Source organism: Dama dama, chromosome 22 (assembly GCF_033118175.1).
Source record: "Dama dama isolate Ldn47 chromosome 22, ASM3311817v1, whole genome shotgun sequence".
NCBI lineage: Eukaryota > Metazoa > Chordata > Mammalia > Artiodactyla > Cervidae > Dama > Dama dama.
In genome coordinates, this window is record NC_083702.1 from 43,417,950 (window position 1) to 43,436,603 (window position 18,654).

The 18,654-nt window shown below is 46.5% G+C and overlaps 1 protein-coding gene across 1 annotated transcript; it reads left to right on the forward strand.

Moving 5' to 3' along the window:
- Window positions 1–2,933: 2,933 nt before the first annotated feature.
- Window positions 2,934–18,283, forward strand: CIMIP4 (ciliary microtubule inner protein 4). The gene is made up of 5 exons (XM_061124151.1): window positions 2,934–3,003; window positions 6,043–6,491; window positions 8,572–8,716; window positions 17,882–17,992; window positions 18,187–18,283. The coding sequence occupies exons 1-5, from the start codon at window positions 2,982–2,984 to the stop codon at window positions 18,273–18,275; spliced, it is 816 nt and encodes a 271-aa protein (XP_060980134.1). The 5' UTR covers window positions 2,934–2,981; the 3' UTR covers window positions 18,276–18,283.
- The last annotated feature ends 371 nt before the right edge of the window (window positions 18,284–18,654 follow it).

Here is an 18,654-nt window from a genome sequence, read left to right on the forward strand (position 1 = left end):
ACCTTGGGGTTTAAGGGGAAGAGAGTAGATCCTCGCTGTTCCACCCCTGCTCTCATTTTGCTCTGATCCTGCATCCTTTTGAAACCAGCTCAGACAGCTCCAGGTACATCTTTCCTTTCCCTTCCCACTCCCCTTAACCTAATTTATGCTCAGAATCACACCTGGGCCTTTAATAGTCTAGTCTCTTCTAACTGTTAAACTCCTACGCATACGTCTAGACCCAGCTCAGATGGCCCGTCTGTGAGCCCCACCTCTTCTTCCCTAGATAAAACTAATTACCCTCTCTTCTTAACAAATTTGTAATCCCAAGAACATCCTTCACACTTGATGGCATCTGAGCCATCTGTGCCTAGCATGCAGCCAAACCCATGGTGAATACTTGGGACATTTTGAGTGGATGAGAGAGTGAGCAATGCCTGAGGGCCCTGCTGCCCCCTCAGTACTGGCTCTCCCCGGCCTCTGTTCCCCAGGGTGGGCTTATCAGCCCTCTGAGGTAACAGAGCCCTGTGTACAACGATCACCATGGCAACTCCAATGGACAGGGTGGGCTGCTCCCCAGCAACGATCTACTGGTCTCCAGCAGCAGTTGTGCGGCGCAGATCTGCACTCCTGGGCCTCGGCACACACCAGGGCAGTTCACATGTTTTCTGACGTTATGAGAGAGAGCGGACAGGTGAGGCAGGGACCCTGAGCTGGGCCAGGAGTCTGCCAGGACACGGGGCTTCATCTTTTTTCTCTCTGTGCAGAGCTGCTTGTGAGTGGAGCTCCCAGACCGCAAAGGATCTACTTTCCCTCCCTCCTTGACCAACATCTCTTGGGATCTTTCTCTCCAGGTCAGAAACTGGCAGTAAGCCTATATTTCTGTTCAAACCAGCCCAGGCCACTCTGGACTGGGCATGTCCCCGGAGCTGATGGGGAGCTCCAGTGGGCATATCGGGGGCGGGGGGTGGCTGGGGATGGGGAACAGGGGCAGCAGCAGAAAGAGAACTCCAAGGAGACAGGAGTGGGGCTTGGTTTCAGCACCACCTGCGAGAGGTCCTGTTTCTTTTCTGAGCCTCAGTTTCTCCCAATTGTGAAAGAGGATGAGTTAACACATTCTCCAAACACCTCACTGAGTCCTCGTGAAAAGAGGCTAGTGTCCTAGATGGGGGAATGCTTAACACATGAGCTGCATTTGTCATCTCCTGCTGGATGACAAATCACCCCCCAACTGAGTGACTTAAGACAACATTTATTACCTCATAGTTTCTGTGGGTCAGGAATACAGATTAGCTTCAATGGGCCGTCTGTCTCAGGGTCTCTCACAGACAGTGATCTGTGAGATTGGCCAGGGCTTCTGTCTCATCTCAAAGGACAGTTAGTGAAGGACCTCTTTCCATGACCACGCCCAAGGTAAGACTCAGTCCCTCAGATTGTTGAACTGAGTCACATTTCTTCCGGATCTGGTAGCCACAGGCCCTCAGTTCTTTGCCATGGGGACCTCTCCAGAAGGCAGCTCACAACACAGAAGCCGCTTCCATCAGCACAAGAAGAAGAGCCAAGAAGAGTCAGAGAATGTGAACAAGACAAGTCACAGTCCACCTCAGACCACCCGCTAGCTTCAGATGACAAGCATCCCTTCCAGGACTTCCCTGGTGGTTCAGTGGTTAAGAATCTGCCTTGCAGTATAAGAGACATAACTTCAATCCCTGGTTGGGGAACTAAGATCCCACATACCTTAGAGCAACTAAGCCCACAAGCCAAGACTAGAGTCCACTTGCTACAATGCAAGATTTCGCATGATGCAATGAAGATCTTGTGTGCCACAACTAAGACCCGACACAGCCAAAACAGAAATAATTTTTTTTTGTTTTTAAAGGAAGCAAGTCACTAGGTCCAGCCCAGACTCAAGGGTTGAGGGGAAATACAGTGTATGAATACCAGGGGGCTAAGGGTCATTAAAAGTCATATCAGAAGCTGCACAATCACCAAACAATTCAGTCAAAATTAACAGGGGTGATTTTCCAAGAGAATACAATTTGTCTGGTTCTTAACCTCTCTGAGTTTATTGGCAGAGACTGATTCGCTGGGTGAATGACAAATTACACCCTCTGAGTCTCAGTTTCTTTATCTGTAAAATAAAGGGATTGGATTAACTAATCTCAAAGACCCTTTCCAGCTCTGACTTGATGCTTCTATGCTTTCCTTATTAAAAGATACTTACCACTTAGATCTAGGTATTAATTATCCATTATACAATAAATCCTTTTATCCTATTCATATTACAAATTTCACAAAAGTCCTTTAAAAACGCATGAAAAAGAATGAGAGAATATGAATAAGGAAAAAATTCACTTAGAAGAAAGGAACATAAACCTGAAAGCTGCAGAGGCTTTTGAAGATGCCAGCGCTGGCCCTCAAATTTGACCCAAAGCCCTGTTCTTCGGAAGAAAGACAGAGATTATTCCAGGGTCAATTCCTGCTCTTGGCTCTCCTCCATGTTGGCCAAGCTGGTTCCTCTTTTTGAATGACCAGTTAGTAAAAACAGACAAAATCCTATTTGCAGAAGGCAAGTAGTCTCTAGGATGGGGGGCTTGGGGCAATGCCCCTCCCAGCTAGGTGCCTGCTGGGGGCCCCTAGAGAGGGTTGAGTGGTACAGATGGGGGAGGAAATAGAAGAAGAAGATTGTAAAGGAGGAAGAGGAACCCCAGGTTCCTTGAGAAAGAGGCACTGGGAATGGGGTGACCCAGCCTGCCAGGGTCCAGGAAACAGATCCAGTGCCAGGGGTGATGAGTGGATGGAGCAGGAGGCTCCTTGGTGCCAGAGAGCCCTGGAGGCTGCACAGGGAGCCCTCTGATCAGGGGCTGGGCAGATGGCCACCAGTCTCCCTGTTCAGCCCTCCATTCATCTTTGTTTACAGAGACTTGTCATTTGAGATGACCCTGTGTGTTTCTTTATCTGCAGGACTAAGCTTGGAATTACCTGTTCCACAGCAAGAGCCGATGGAGCTGGGCCACCGAGCAGGTAGGACGGGCAAGCAGGGACATGCTGAATGCATGTGCAGGGCCTCTGGAGGGACCCCCTGAGGACAGCAGGGACCAACCCCGCCCCCTCTTAGTCTTGCTTTGGCCTCTGGACCTGCTGTGTGGTCCCGACTTCCTTGGGGTTTCTATCTGAAGACAGAAGGAAGAGGAAGGGCAGAGGATTGCTAATCCCCTCCCATCTGCCGAGTCTGGGGATTATGACCCCACCTTAGTGTCCCCTCGTGTAACCAAACACAAGTTCATGTGCCCATGGCACAGTGAAGCCATATAAACTAAAACATCAGAGTTTGGAGCAGAAAAAAGTTCCTTACAGGGCCAAGCAGGGAAAATGGGTGGCTCATGCTCAAAACCCCTGAACTCCTCGATGGTTTTCAGGCAGATTTTGTAGGCTTTGGGGTGAAGGCTGCAAGGTATGTGACTTCCTTCTGATTGGATGGTAGTGAGGTAACAGAGTGGTGCTCTAGGAATCTTGTGCTCCAGTCTGAAGTTTTCATCCTCCACCAGGGTGGAGACCTTAGTTCCTGCAGAAAAACTCAAAGGTATCCCTTGAGGAGAAACTAGGATCCTGCTTTAATCACTGCATTATTGTTTCTTTTTTTTTTCTCTGGCTGCACCACGCAACTTGTGGAGTCTTAGTTCCCCTACCAGAGATCGAACCTGCACCCTCGGCAGTGAGAGTGTGGCACCCTAACCACTGGAGTGCCAGGGAATTCCCTGCAATATTTTTTATTATTTATGTGGCTGGGCTTCCCAGGTGACCCTGTGCATAAAGAATCCATCTGCAATGCAGGAAACACAGGAGATGAGAGTTCAATCCCTGGCTCTGGAAGGTCCCCTGGAGGAGGGCATGGCAATCCACTCCAGTATTCTTGCCTGGAGAATCCCATGGACGAAGGAGCCTGGTGGACTACTGTCCATAGGGTCAGACATGACTGAAGTGACTGAGCACACACACACACATTGGCTTTCTGAGCCAGGGGCAGGAGATATGTTCCCAGCCATTGCAGCTCTCCTAACCCTAAAGGGCAAGTGAAGGGTGAGCAGGCAGTTAAGATACACTGTGTTTAGAGGAGGCAGGCGGTAGCACAGCCTGGGAGAAACAGGAGTATGGATCCTGGAGACCTGCTCGCTTCCTCCTCACCATTCTCCTTCCCACCATCATCACCCCCATGGAGCTGAAGTCAGAGTATCCTGTTCTTGCCCCTTTGTTCTCTGCACAAAAGAGGAGAAACCTGTTCCCCCAGATCAGACTGCCTTCCCTCCATCCTGTCTTGTGGTTCTGGCTAACAAACAGGCAGCCAAGAAAAGGGCGCCTCTGGGGACAAGGCTTCCAGGATGGGGACAGTGACCCTCCTCAAGAGAACGGAGGCACACAGCAGTAAGAGCACACAGCACCAGCCTGATCACCATGGCCCTCCCTTGTGCTTGATGGGAGATGGAAGCCCAGCTCAGGGCAGGGCTCCTCCTGAGCCCACGGGGCTGTGTGTCTTTCAGGAGCCCTGGAGGATCCATCCAAAACATTGTGGAGGCACAGCTACCACCTGAGACTGAGGATTGTGGGGGTGGCTGTTTGCGGGGAGGGGGCAGAGACAGACCTGTCTTCTGTATTTTGCCCAGTAAGAAGGTGTTTATTATATACCATGTGTGAAATGCTACATAAAATGTGTTGTAAGTCACCGTCCAGTGGGTTATAAGGTGAACTGTTACATACTTATGGGTCATTAAGAAAGAAAACATTGCTGGTTAGACCAGAGCGCATTGATTGTCAGATGCAGCTGAGTGTCAAGGATGCTAACAGGAGAAGAAAGGACATTTCAGAATTGATGAGCTGCAGGGTGACCCCAGGTCTGATACCCCTGCAGCCATCCACTCATTCACTCGCTCATCGATGGGTGCCACCAGCATCTCTGATGCACAGGGTTCTGGTGGGTGCTGACGGGAGGCCCAGGACCGACTCACCTGTGGACCCACTACCATGACTCCCCTCCCCCATCAGGAAGAGAAAATAACAGGGTTTGAAGCTTACAAGGATGGTGAGAGGGGAAAACCCAGAGAGATGCATGGAGCATGCTGGGAACAGAGTTGTGGAGTTGAAAAGGAGGCGTTGGCTCCACCAGCTTGGGGTGGGTGTCAGGGAGGACTTCCTGGTGGGGCTGAGTTGGAAAGAACCTGGAGGATTTTGACTCAGGGGAAAGGAGGGACTGGATTTCCAGGTAGCAGAACCAGTCTGAGCAAAGGCTGGGAGGTCGGACCTCATGAGGTGTGGTGGGGAAGGAGTGGCAGTTTGGCTGGAGCCGGGGATCAGGGAAGAAAATGCGACCTACAGGCTTGGGCAGGAGATTCCTGGGAACTGGAAGTCAGGGCAAGAGTGGGAATGGGGATAGGGGAGGGGAGAGGTGAGGTGTGAGAGCCCGGAAGTGGCTGGGATGACACCACTCCATGAGCTGGAGAACAGAGGAGAGAAGTGGGGTTGGGGAGCAGCTCTAAGTGGGGAGCAAATGCCAGCCCAACCCAGTTCTAGTACTTGCTAGCCGTGTGACTTGGCCAAGCCCAAAGATGTCCTCTGCCAGCTTTCACAGTTGCTCACTGGATTGTTGGGGGTCGGGGGTTGGGGGTGATGGATGGGAGGGGGTTCAAGGTACAGAAGGGAACTAACCAAATGGAGTCAGTTCACTAAAGCACAGAGGGGTCACCTCCTTTCTGAAGGTCACACAGCTGGCCTCAAGGCTGGTCAGGCTGGGGCTGCAGCCCCTGTGGTCAAAAACAGTGAGGGCTGCCTTGTCCAGTGACACTTTTCAGGCTACTACCTTCTCTCTTGGTCTCTCTCCTGATTTCTCACCCATGCTTCTGTCTCCCATGACTTCTTTCCGTCTACCCCCTAACATCCCATACCATCTTTTTTTTTTTTCTACTCTGGGTTGTCTATTTCCCCTCCCCATCCCCATCATCATTTTCCTACCCTCCACTTTCTACATCTCTCTGTCTCCTCTCCTTCCTTCCCTGTCTCTTCCCTTTTCAGGTACAACCACTCTGAACAGGGCCCATCCGAACAACAAGGAGGGCCAGCAGGACACGGACCCCTGGAGAGCTGCCCGTAGCCCTTTGGATACCTCCAAGCTCAAGTACCAGGCCCCAGTCTCCCCAAAGACATCCTTGTACCAAGGAGACAGCCCCCGAAGCAGCTCCCTGGGGCGGGCCTCCCTGGAGGAGATCCCGCCTCCACCCCCTTCAGCCGTCAGCTGGGGATCCCCCTGGAGGGACTCAGACCCGGAATCCCTGAAGAAGGGGAGCTTCAGACCCTCCTCGAGGGAGAGCAGGGCTTCTTTACGAGAAGGGGCTCAGCCGTGCCAGGCACCGAAGAAAGACCCCAACTTGGGGGCCCAGGGCCAGAGCGGCAGCAGCATTCCCAACAACATTCGTCACAAGTTTGGGAGCAACGTGGTGGACCAGCTGGTCTCCGAAGAGCAGGTGCCAGAATGGGGCTCAGGAAGCTAAGGGTGGCAGGAGGGTCAAGGATGGAGATGAGCAATGAGGACCCCAAAGGAAGTGGCTCTTGAGTACAGAGTCCCTGTAATAATATCATCAGAATAGTGTTTACCGCACACTTGCTATGGCCCAGGCACTGTGCACTGTTTAGTATCCACATCTAACCGTTCAATTTTCCCAGTAAGGGAGATTCTATAATAATCCTCATTTTACAGATTAGAAGCCCAAGCTTTAGCAGGCTTAAGTAAATTAACCCAAGTTAAATGGGATCCAAACTGGCTGGCAGATTCTGGAGCCCTGGTCTGTAATGATTTTGCACTTACAAGATTTATGTTAGAATTAGATGCTTTTAACTTAAGTCTCCTCAAGGGAACAGGAGTGACTGGGAATCAGAAGATTTAGGTTTGAATTCTGGCTCTGCCCCTGAATCCTGGGAGACTTTGTATCGCTACTTCTCTCTGGACCCAGTCTCTACATCTGTCAAGTGAGGCTGACTAGATCAGGCTGGCAAATAACAGCCTGAATTCACGGCAGACATCACCAATCGATGCTGGCGCTTTTCCCGCACTTGATACATCATTGCAGGAACTCAGTGCTGATCAACTGAAAGCTGAGAGAAAATTTACCTGCCTACCTGCCATTTCTGGCCAAACAGAGATATTTTGAGGCATTTTGAGGCATATTTTCAAAGTCACCATCTCAACCCTCATAATGGATACATTGTACAACAGGCCAGGCACTAGTCACTGTTTATTTTTTTGCTGTTGTTTGGTGGCTAAGTCATGTGCGACTCTTTTCAACTCCATGGACTGCAGCACACCAGGCTGCCCTGTCCTTCACCATCTTTTTGAACAGATGATAAATCTGGAGCTCAGAGAGGTGAAATGATCTGCCTGGGGTCACACAGAACAAGTAGAAGAGCCAGGGTCAGAAAGGCTATGGGTGGGTCCCTTTCTACTTTATCATCTTAAGGTGGGGTGACCCTTGCACCTGTTAGTCTGGGAGGTCAAAATCCTAAAACCCCCGCTCCACTTGGAGGGTCTTGCCCCAACTTGAGGTTGGCAGTATGGTCACTCTCTCTCTCTCTGCCCTTCTTAGCTTTGGGTACATGCCATTTCTCTCTTTGGCCATCATTGTCTTGGGCTTAAATCAAGAGACCTGTGTTTTGCTTTCTTTTGTATCCAGCTGTGACCCAGATCACAAGTTATCATCAGGCCAGCAAACATTAGAACTGGAAGTTACTTCAAAGACCACCCAGTTCTGCCCCCACCCTCATTTTAAGAGTAGGGGAACTGAAGCCCAGAGGGGAGCAGAGACTTGCCCAAATTAGCAGCTGGTATATGGCAGAGTTGGGACCCAAACCAGGTTTCCTGGCTCCTAGGCCTGGGCTCAACCACTCCTATCATTGTAGGAGGCCAGCCAGGGCTTCCTTCTCCAACTGTATGCTGGGTTGAGTCCCTGCCCTGAGGCCCAGTTTCCTTATTTATAAATTGTGGAAATAATACCAGCTTATAAAAATGTCCCCTGGTGATGTTCCATAGGGCTTCCCTGGTAGCTCACAAGGTAAAGAATCCTCCTGCAATGTAGGAGACCTGTGTTCGATTCCTGGGTCAAAAAGATCCCTTGGAGAAGGGAATGGCAACCCACTCCAGTATTCTTGCCCAGAAAATCCCATGGACAGAGGAGCCTGGTGGGCTATAGTCCATGGGATCGCAAAGAGTTGGACAAGACTGAGCAACTGACGCGTTCACACGTTCAATGTAGGGAGATTGAATGTAGGGAGTTCAACTGAATGTAGGGAGATTGAATGTAGGGAGTTTTCATAATCTTTTTCTTCCTTGATGCCTGAGGCCCATGTGAAAGCTGAGGTGGTATGGGAGGGTGGAGGGCCTTTAGCTATGCCATCTCCCAGGACTGGGAGTTGGTTGAAGGCTGCAGGCTTAGGGTGGGGAGAGGGTGGTGAGGGCAGGCTCCAAGGGAGGAGAAGTTAGAGGGGAGATATGGGATTCACTTTGCTGCCCTACCTTTTGTCTTCTCTCTCCCTCCTTCCCTTCCTACTTAGGCTCGAAAGGCCATTGGGGAAGCCTTGGAGGACCAGAAGAGGGCCAGCTCGTGGCCCAGCAGGATCCAGAGCCCCACGGAAATTACCTCCATCTTTTCAGACTACTATGATCTGGGCTACAACATGCGGTCAAACTTGTTTCAAGGTCAGGCCGAAAGACAAGTGTATGGGCTATGAAAACCCACAGCCCTCAAATCATTGGGCCAGGAAGGACCTGTATCCCCAAAGGAATCTAAGACCCCAGGATACATCCCCAGGGACACTCGTTTCACAGCTGCCAAGGGCCACCTGTATGCCAGGCCTTGTACCAAGTGCTGGGAATGTCCAGTCCCCTGGCAAGTCTGTCCTTAAGAGGCAGATGGTCCCTCCCATTTGGCAGTCAGCCCTACCTCCCCACTGTACCTCTGGTGTCCTAATCTGCCAAGAGGAGGCCGGTGCATCTCTGGCCTGGCCTACTTTGGTTACAATGACAGTATCAAACTTCCTGGGTTCAAAGTTCAGTTTAGCCAATGGGTGTGGCCTCAGGCAGGATCCTTAACCTCTCTGAGCCTCAGCCAACCTTCTTGATTATTATTGTTCAGTTCTAAGTCATGTCAATTCTTTGCGACCTCATGGACTGCAGCATGCCCAGCTCCTCTGTCCTCCACTGTCTCTTGGAGTTTGCTCAAATTCATATCCATTGCATCAGTGATGCTATCTACCCATCTCATCCTCTGCCTCCCCCTTCTCCTTTTGCCTTCAATCTTTCCCAGCATCACAGTCTTTTCCAATGAATTGGCTCTTTCCGTTAGGTGGCCAAAGTATTGGAGCTTCAGCTTCAGCAATAATCCTGCCAATGATGATTCAGTGTTGATTTCCTTTAGGATTGACTGATTAGATGATATTGCAGTTCAAGGGACTCTTAAGAGTCTTCTCCAGCACCACAATTTGAAAGCATCAATTCTTCATCGCTCAGCCTTCTTTAAGGTTCTTCTTTATGTACTTTCTTGGTACAATGGGGCTTATAACATGACAGGATTTTATGAGGAACCAGCTTACTATCTGACAGGCCAGTATTTTTCTTTCCCAGAGCCCAGCAGGGGCACCAGGGCAAAGTGTGGGTCGGAGGCCAGGACATCTGCAGCGAGTCCTGTGGGCCTCTGAGGTCCTGTTTGTCAGAGGAGTACCCCTAGCTGCATCTCACAGGCTGATGGGAAACAATTTCCCAGGGCTTCTCGGTCATACAAGGTAGATCTGAAACTCAAATCCAGGTTTTTCTTCCGCCTGCAAAGCCCCAGAGTCTTTTCCCAGTACTTGGTCACCTCCCAAAATATGACCCTGTTCCCAGGGGTCTAACTGATTGCCTGGATGGGGGTCCTCGGTCAGCAAGGGGGAGCTTCTCTCTGTCCCCACATTCCAGTTTGGCCTTATTGCAAAATATAAAGTCTTTCTGGCCCCCTTCTTTCCTCTCTCCTTACTCTATGCCTTCTCAGTGTCCTCAGGGCCTGGCAAGCCTCTTACCTGGCTCAGATCCTCATCACCCAAGAAACCAGACAACCACTAGAAAACTTTCTGAGTTTTCCTTTGAGCTTGAAGAAAGGGTAGTGCTTGGGGAGAGAAGAGAGAATACAGTCTCGGATTGTCCCTTTCTGAGTCTTGGAAGTCGGTCTTCCATTGCAATTGTCACTCAATAATTTTATGTGTGTCTTTATATGGTGATGCCTACATACATTTTAAAGAATGATATAAAAAGCATCTGTGTATACTTTACCTAGGGCTTCCCTGGTGTCTCACATGTAAGGAATCTGCCTGCAATGCAGGAAACCCCGGGTCAGGAATAGCCCCTGGAGAAGGGAATGAATGACAACCTACTACAGTATTCTTGTCTGGAAAATTCCATGGACAGAGGAGCCTGGCCAACTTCAGTCCATGGGGTCACAAAGAGTCGAACATGACTGAGGACTAACATGCACATGCACACTTCAGCCAGCTTGAGAAACACAATTGCGCTAAGGGAGCAAACCCGTGGAGCCAGTGCAAACTAGCTTGCATCAGCTTCTAAGAGCTGATTGTTAAATTTTACCAAATTGTTGATATCATGAGCTATCTTACAATTGGCCATAGTCCTACAATTGACCTTTGAACATAGAGCAGTCAGGGTGTCAACCACCACCCTACCCACACCCCCAGCACACAGTCAACAACCCAAGTACTACTATCTCTGCCCCCAAAACAAAGGAATTGACAAATGACTCACCCAAGGGAGGACGCTGAGATAGTTGAAACAGAATCAGGACTCAAATCCTAGTTCTTTTGATTCCATGTATCGTGACCCATAACCAAACACAAACTTCCCCTACACCTAGTTAATTTTCAAAGATCTGTAGAAGGAAAATGCAGGTACTATATTTATTGAAAAAAAATACACATATGAGTGGACCCATGCATTTCAAACCCATATCGTTCAAGGGCCAACTGTATTGACACTCCAGAAATTGGCAAGGGCTTACAAATTAGGGCGTTACTTTCTGCACCTAGCAGAAAGCAGACAGGCAGTGTGCCTCACCCATCCATCCCCCTCCATCCACCTAGGTTGATCTTGGCATTTGCTGCTCCAGGCTGAGGAGGCACCTGTGACTGGACAGGAGTGGGAGGGAAGAAGCAGGCTAGGTGGGGAAGGCCTCAGGAAGGTCTTTTCTCTTTGTGAGGTAAGGAGCCAAGGGAGAATGTCATTGACTTAGAGTAAAGGATGGCTCCAGTTGCTGTGTTGAGAACACGGGGAGCTGGGATAGAAACAGGGAGACCAGTGAGGAGGTGCCTGCAAAAATCCAGGTGGGGTAAATGATGGGGGCTTGGTCTAGAGAGCAGGGCTGCTGCATTTTATGACACTGATGGGTACCATTGTGCAAGAATAGGCTTCCCACATGGCTCAAGTGGTAAAGAACCTGCCTGCCAACACAGGAGATGTAGGAGATGCTGGTTCGATCCCTGGGGTGGGAAGATCCCCTGGAGGAGGAAATAGCAACCCACTCCAGTATTCTTGCCTGGGAAGTCCCAAGGACAGAGGAGCCTGATGGGCTTCAGTCCATGGGATCACAAAAAGTCGGACACAACTGAGCACGCAGACACATTATGCAATATGGTGACACAGGGAGGTAATGGTGAAGGTGATCTGATGCAGAAGGAGCCTGGCTATTTGTGCAAGGCAGGGCAAACACAACACACTAACCAATGGATTTGGGGCGCATGAGAGGGAATAAAGGTTGATGTCATGGTTTTTGACCTGAACAACTTAAAGGATGAGATTGGCATTTACTGAGATAGAGTAGGGTCCAGGAGGAGTGGCTTGAAGAAATCCTATGCCATGCTGAGTCATGAAGACAATCTTTTATATAGTCTACTAAAATATTTAGTTCTGGTTTTCACACCGAAGTCTTTAATCCATGTGGATTTGATTTCTGTTTTTAGTGTGAAGCAGGGATTCGTTGTTAATTCCTCCTTGGTTTGGATTACCTATTTTCTCAGTACCTTTTACTGAATAATCTCATCGTTCCCCCCAGTGACCTGCAGCAGTACCACTGGTCTTCATCAAGTTTCCTTATGTACATAGATCAGTTTCCAGGCTCTCTATTCTGTCCACTGGTCTAATATTACACTTTTAATTATCAGGGTATTAAAAGTGGCCTGATATCTGGTTGGGCTGTCTTCACTCCCCACCCCTTCAGTACCACCAGCAGGAACAGCTAATGTCTTAGCTTATTCTAAGCTCTTTGCTCTTCATAAAAATTCTAAATCAGCTTGTCAATATCCATGAAAAATCCTGTTGGCATTTTGATTGAAAGTATTGGTACATTGAATCTACAGCTCAGTTTAGGGGCAGTTGTCAGTTTTATGACAATGAATTTTCCAATCCATGGGTATGGTCTACAACCCCATTAATTTAAATCTACCTTCAAAATGTGTCAATAACACTTTATAATTTTTTTTCTACAAAGATTAAACAACTTTTTGTTAGACTTGCTTTGAAAAATCTTTTATTTATCTATTTTTTGCTGCTTATTGCAAATAATATCTTTTTAAAAATGCGATTTTTTTTTCTAACTTTGCTGCTTATATACTCAGAGGCAATTTTAATTTTTGTACATTAATCTTACATCCAGAGGGCTTACTCAGTTCACCTGTTAATTCCAATAATTTGTAGATTCTTTGGGGCTTCTTTTTAATAATAACAATGGCTCTATTTATGTGTAGCATGTAACATGAGTCAGGCACTGCTCTAAGTACTGTATATACATTTTAATTTTCATAAGAACCTTAGGCAGTATTGCTATAATCTGCCCCCGCCACCTTTTTAAGATAGAAAGAATGACTTGCTTAAGGCCACTTGGTTAAACAACTTGCTTTAGGCCACACAGTTAGGAATAGTCAGAATTGGGGTTAAACTCTGGCAGACTGGGACCAAAGTTCACATTATTACTCATGAGGCTCTATTCCATCTTTGTACCGTCTGTCCCAGCTGGCTTGTCTGGGACAATGGTGCAAGTAAGCAGGTATCCTTCTCTGCTTCTTTATTCTAACATTGTACCATTAAATCCAATATTTTAAAAAGAATTTGAGGGTACCTCTTATCAGATCGAGGGTTCCATTTATTCCTAGTTAGCACTTTAATTTTTTAAAAAGTAGTGCATGAGTGCTGTTTTGCTTTAGTTTTTTTGACTGCACTGCTTGGCTTGCATGGAAGAGTTCCCCACCCAGACCCTCGGCAGGATGGAGTCCTAACCACTGGACCACCAGGGAAGCCCCATAAAGTTTTTCTATTTTTGTCTGACTCTCACAACATCTTAGTTCCCCGACCAGGGTTGGAACCCATGAACCCCACAGTGGGAGCACAGAGTCTTAACCCTTGGACCATCAGGAAAGTCATACAACTGTTACTTAGATGATTATATGATTTTTTTCCTTTGATCTGTTTGAAGTGGTAAATTATAGTAACTGATTTTTAAATATTAAACCAAACTTGTATACCTGCATTTAAATTAGTATAGATGCATTATCAGGCTTCCTGGGTGGCTCAGGGGTAAAGAATCCACCTGCCAACACAGGAGTCGAGGGTTCAATCCCTGGGTTAGGAAGATCCCTTGGAGGAGGGCATGGCTACCCACTTCTTGCCTGGGAAATCCCAAGGACAGAGGAGGCTGGTGGGCTACAGTCTACGGGGATCACAAAAGAGTTGGACATGACTTAGCGATTAAACAACAGACACATTATTTTTTTTTAAATTGTAAAAGCTGTCATGTAGAAGAGTGTATAAAGTCTGTGTGTAGAGTATAAAGAATAACAATAACTAGTTGTGTGCCACCTCCTGGGTCAATGAAGGGCTTTACAGGGACCTCAGAAGCCTCTCTTTTATGTCTCCCAGCTGCCTCATCTCATTTTTGTTTGACCCTTTTTTTTGTTGTTTTTGGCTCATGGCTGTGAAAGTGCTGAGTCCGAACCACTTGACTGGCAGAGAAGTCACTGTTTGACTCTTGTTAGCAATCTCTTTGCTTTTCTCTATGGTGTCAGACCTCCTGGGCAAGAGACCTTTGAGTACAGACCAGAAGGAGTGGGGCTCAGCCTGTGGATTGCAGGGGAAGAGCAGTCAGGCACAGGGGCCATGCTAAGGACGTAGGCTCTTTCTGGCCCTTTTACTGGAAGCCACTGTAGGATTTTGTACTAAGGAGTGACTTCTGTTTCCAAGGATCCATCTGGCTGTAGTGTTATAGGACAGAACCCAGAGGGGCAGGACTAGAAGCCAGGGGGACCAGTGGGGAGGACCAGATCAGAGGCAAGACTGAAAATGGCTCCAGGCTGGTCCTATCTCCACTAGCTCACACCTGGTTCACGGAAGCACATGCATGTACGTCCTTGCACTTGAGGGATTATGCCTAGCTCATTCTTATCTGGGGCCAGTGCCTCTTGTTCCAAGCCTTGGTCCACCCCAAACTTTCGGGCAATGTGTCAAGCTCCCCAAGTGACCCCAGGCGTCATTTCACAGCTCAGTCTGTTATCTGATCTCTACTAGCCTTAGGGCTTCAGTCCAAGTCTCTGAACATTGTGTTCTGTAAGCATTTAAATCGATAAATACCAAACACCAATAAAATCACTTTTTAAAAAAGTGGATTTCTTTCTCAATAGCATCATTAGAGAACACGACCTGTAATGATTGCAGTCCTTTCAACTGTGGAGCTTTATAACCCAGCAGATGGTCAACTTTTATAGATAATCAATATATATTTGAAAATAATTTGAATTCAGGATTCTGTATTTGTTCAATAAAGCAGGCTTGCTAATTATTCCCATAGAAATCTTTGAATTCCTTGTTAATGTTTTTTGTTTAATCTATTAATTACTAAAAGATGTACCTTCAAGTCTTTCCCTATGATAGCAGCCTTGTCAATTGCTCTTTGTAGTTCTATCAGTTTTGCTTTACCAATTTTGTGATTATTCCAGTACAGCTAGTTTAGAATTATTATGTCACCGGAATGAACTGCAGTTATTTTTATTTCTTATAGTGCTTTTGCTTTACAGTCTATTTTATCCAATATTAATCTAGTATAACTAGATTGCTTTGTGATTTTGTGATTATTAATCCTTTTCTGCATTTCCATATTTATCGTCTCTTTGTGTCCTTTTGCTTTAAATGTGCTTTAAATAATAAATATCTTAAAACATCTATAGCCTGATCATCTGTTTTTTAAACAGCTGGTCTACTCCATTTATATTTATTTTAATTACTGATAGATTTGGATTTACTTTTATGGTCTTATTTTGTACTTTCTGTTTGACCTAATTTTTCCATGCTGCTTTTTTTCTCCTTCCCTTGTTTTGGGTTTGAGTGAGCTTTCTTTTTTCCCCCAATCTATTTTTTGTCCTTATTCTTCCTATTCTCTCAGTGGTTATCCTTGACTTTTTTTCTTTCTGGCTGAACTGTATGACTTGCAGGATCTTAGTTCCCCTACCATGGAAGCTCCTTCCTAACCACTGGACCTCCAGTGAATTTCCTATCTTTGACATTTTTACATGCATAGTTAGTCAATCAAGGTATTTCAGCTTTTCTGAACAATATAAAGGTGTTAGAATGCTTCACCTTTATTCTTGCCACCCCTCCAATATCAGCTAACGTGTGATTATTTTACAGGTTTTTTACTCTACATAAGCAAAGTAGTTTAAGCTGTGGATTCTGGGCTGCAGGATCCGGGTTTGAGTCCTCCATCTTTCACTTACCAGCTGTGTGACTTTAGACAAGTGTCTTAACCTTTCTGTGCATCAGTGACTTAAACAGCAAAACGGGGGTAATAACCATGCTTCTTAGGGTTGTTGGGAAAATTCAGTGAGGAAGTTCTGTAAAGCTTTGAATGAAACTGTCTGTGCTTAGCGCCTGCTAAATCTTCAAAAATACTTACCTGTCACAGTCATTATTTTGCTCCATATATTCAATATTGGTACTGTTGTTATAATTGATGTGTATTTAGATTTATTCAAGGTTTCCAATATCTTTGCCTACCATCCCTTCTTTTACCTCAGATTTTCCTTCTGGGATTATTTTTTCTTTCTGAATTATGTTGTTTAGAAGATATTTGGGGTGAGATTCTGTTGTTGGGTTTTTTTTGTTTGTTTTTTTTGCTAAGCTGTGTGGCCTATGGGATCTCAGTTCCCCAAGCAAGGATCAAACCTGTGTCCCCTGCATTGGGAGCACAGAGTCTTAACCACTGGACTGCCCAGGAAATCCCTGTTGTTGGTAAATTTTAAGCTCAGAAATATTTTTATTTCATCCTATTCTTGGAAGAGTTATTGTAAACAGTTCGAGATTGTTGATTCCTTTTTGTCAGCACTTTGATGATGTTAATTTATTTCCTTCTCACTTGGATGGTTAATTAAACGCATTATTATTCTCTGTAAGTAATCTGTCTTTTCTCTGTGGCTATTTCTAAGATTTCTTTGTCTTGGGTATTCTAAATTTTACTTGATTATACCTAGGTAAGGAATTCTTTTCGCTTAAACTGACTGGGGAATTGTGATTCCTGAATCTAAGGATTCATGTATTTCATCAATTCTGAAAAAATTCCAGCCACTATCTTCCCAAATATTGTCTCTCCCTGTTTTCTCCACTCTCTCCTTTAGAACTACAGTTAGACATATGTTAGGCCTTCTCATTTAATCTTCATTTAACAGTTTTTTATTTCCTACATCTTTATTTCCCCCCTCTATGCTGCATTCTACTTAATTTCTTTAGATATTATCTACTAGTTTACCATTTTTTTCTCATCTGTATCTAATTAGCTCTTTTACCTGTCCATTGAATTTGTTTTTAAAAGTTATGATGTCAATTTTCAAACTTAAAGAAAAGTAGAGAGAAGAGTTTAATAAGCAGATATTGCACTTACCATCCAGCTTCAATAATTATCAATACACAACTAATCTTATTTCATCATTTTCCTCACCCACCCATTCATTCCCACCCCAGATAATTCTGAAGCAAATCCCAGGCCTCTTACCATCCATCACCTTTCTTTTTATTTTATTTTCCATCCACTGTGTGTGCATGCTCAGTCGCTTCAGTTGTGTCCTATGAACTTTCTTTGTGACCCTATGAACTGTAGCCCACCAGGCTTCTCTGTCCATGAGTTTCTTCAGGCAAGAATACTGGAGTGGGTTGCCATGCCCTCCTTCAGGGGATCTTCCTGACCTAGGGATTGAACCCATTACCTTTCAACTATTATATTTCATTTCTGAAATTCCATTTGCTTCTTTTACTAACCTGTCTGTTCTTTCTGGGTAGTTATTTATTCTTTGCTTATGTTTTTATTCTCTTTTTCACAACTTCACACATTGAATGACAATAATTTTATATTCTGTAACTGATCATTCACATCCTTGTGTCTTTTGGAATTTGGTCCTCTGATGACTTTTCTGACTTTTGATCATGGTAACTATTTCCTTGTGTGTGTTTTAACATAACACACAGACCTCAATGAAAATATAGGTACCAACTGCCACATGCCAGCTGCTCCAAGGAGTGTAGCCTTCCCAATATTGTGAGAACATTTTATTCTTTTGAACAGATCAAGAGGTTAAAGCTCTGAGAGATTAAAATCTTATCTGAGGCCATACTGTCCATACGTGATGGACCTTGGGTTTGAGTCCAGGCCAGCCTTCCTCTGCCTAACCCTTCCTATCCTCTGCCCTTCCACAACCCATGATCCACAGGGGAAACTGACACCCAGATATGAACCCTGGAGTACTTGACCTCTGTTGACTTGGGGCTTCTTTTCTTCATGGGGTTCCATAGGGGCCCCACAGGAGACGAAGAGCCTCATGAAGGCTTCCTACACCCCCGAGGTGATTGAGAAATCGGTGAGGGACTTAGAGCACTGGCATGGCAGGAAGACGGATGATCTGGGTAGGTGGGCAGCTGGGGGTGGGGAAGGAGGGAACTCCCTGGGTAGGGTGTGTTGGCCTAAGGTCCTGACAGAAACCACAGCAGCAGCTAGAGCCCTGGGGTGGGCCTGGAAGACATATGGGTTGCCACTGGGACCTGCACACTCCGGAAGTCCTCTTGGTGATTTGTGCTGGCTCCTTCTCTCCTCTCTGCAGGACGGTGGCACCAGAAAAATGCGATGAACATGAACTTGCAGAAAGCACTGGATGAGAAAGAAAAGAGCAAAAACAAGAACTCAAAGTAGATACAGCCCAGGAGAGGTGCCCTCCGCTCAGAGAAAGTGCTAATAAAGAAAGGCACACATCCAAACCTTTGTCTCTGCTTGGCTCCTCTCTTCAGGTTGGGGGAGAGGGCAATGTGCAGTGCTGGAGAATCCTACTGAGAAGGGACAGAAGCCCTAACAGTCCAAACTACGTTCCCTCCTCGCCCCACCCCAGCCTCTCCTCCTGGGGACACACACACACACACACATACACACACACACACACACCCCCACGGGGTGCCTCACCAGGGGCGAAGGGCTCCTATAGGGGACCCCTGCTGGATCTTACTGCACGGCCTCCCTAGCACAACCCCAATTATTTCCAGACATCTGTTCCTTCCCCAAGATCCAATGGACTTCA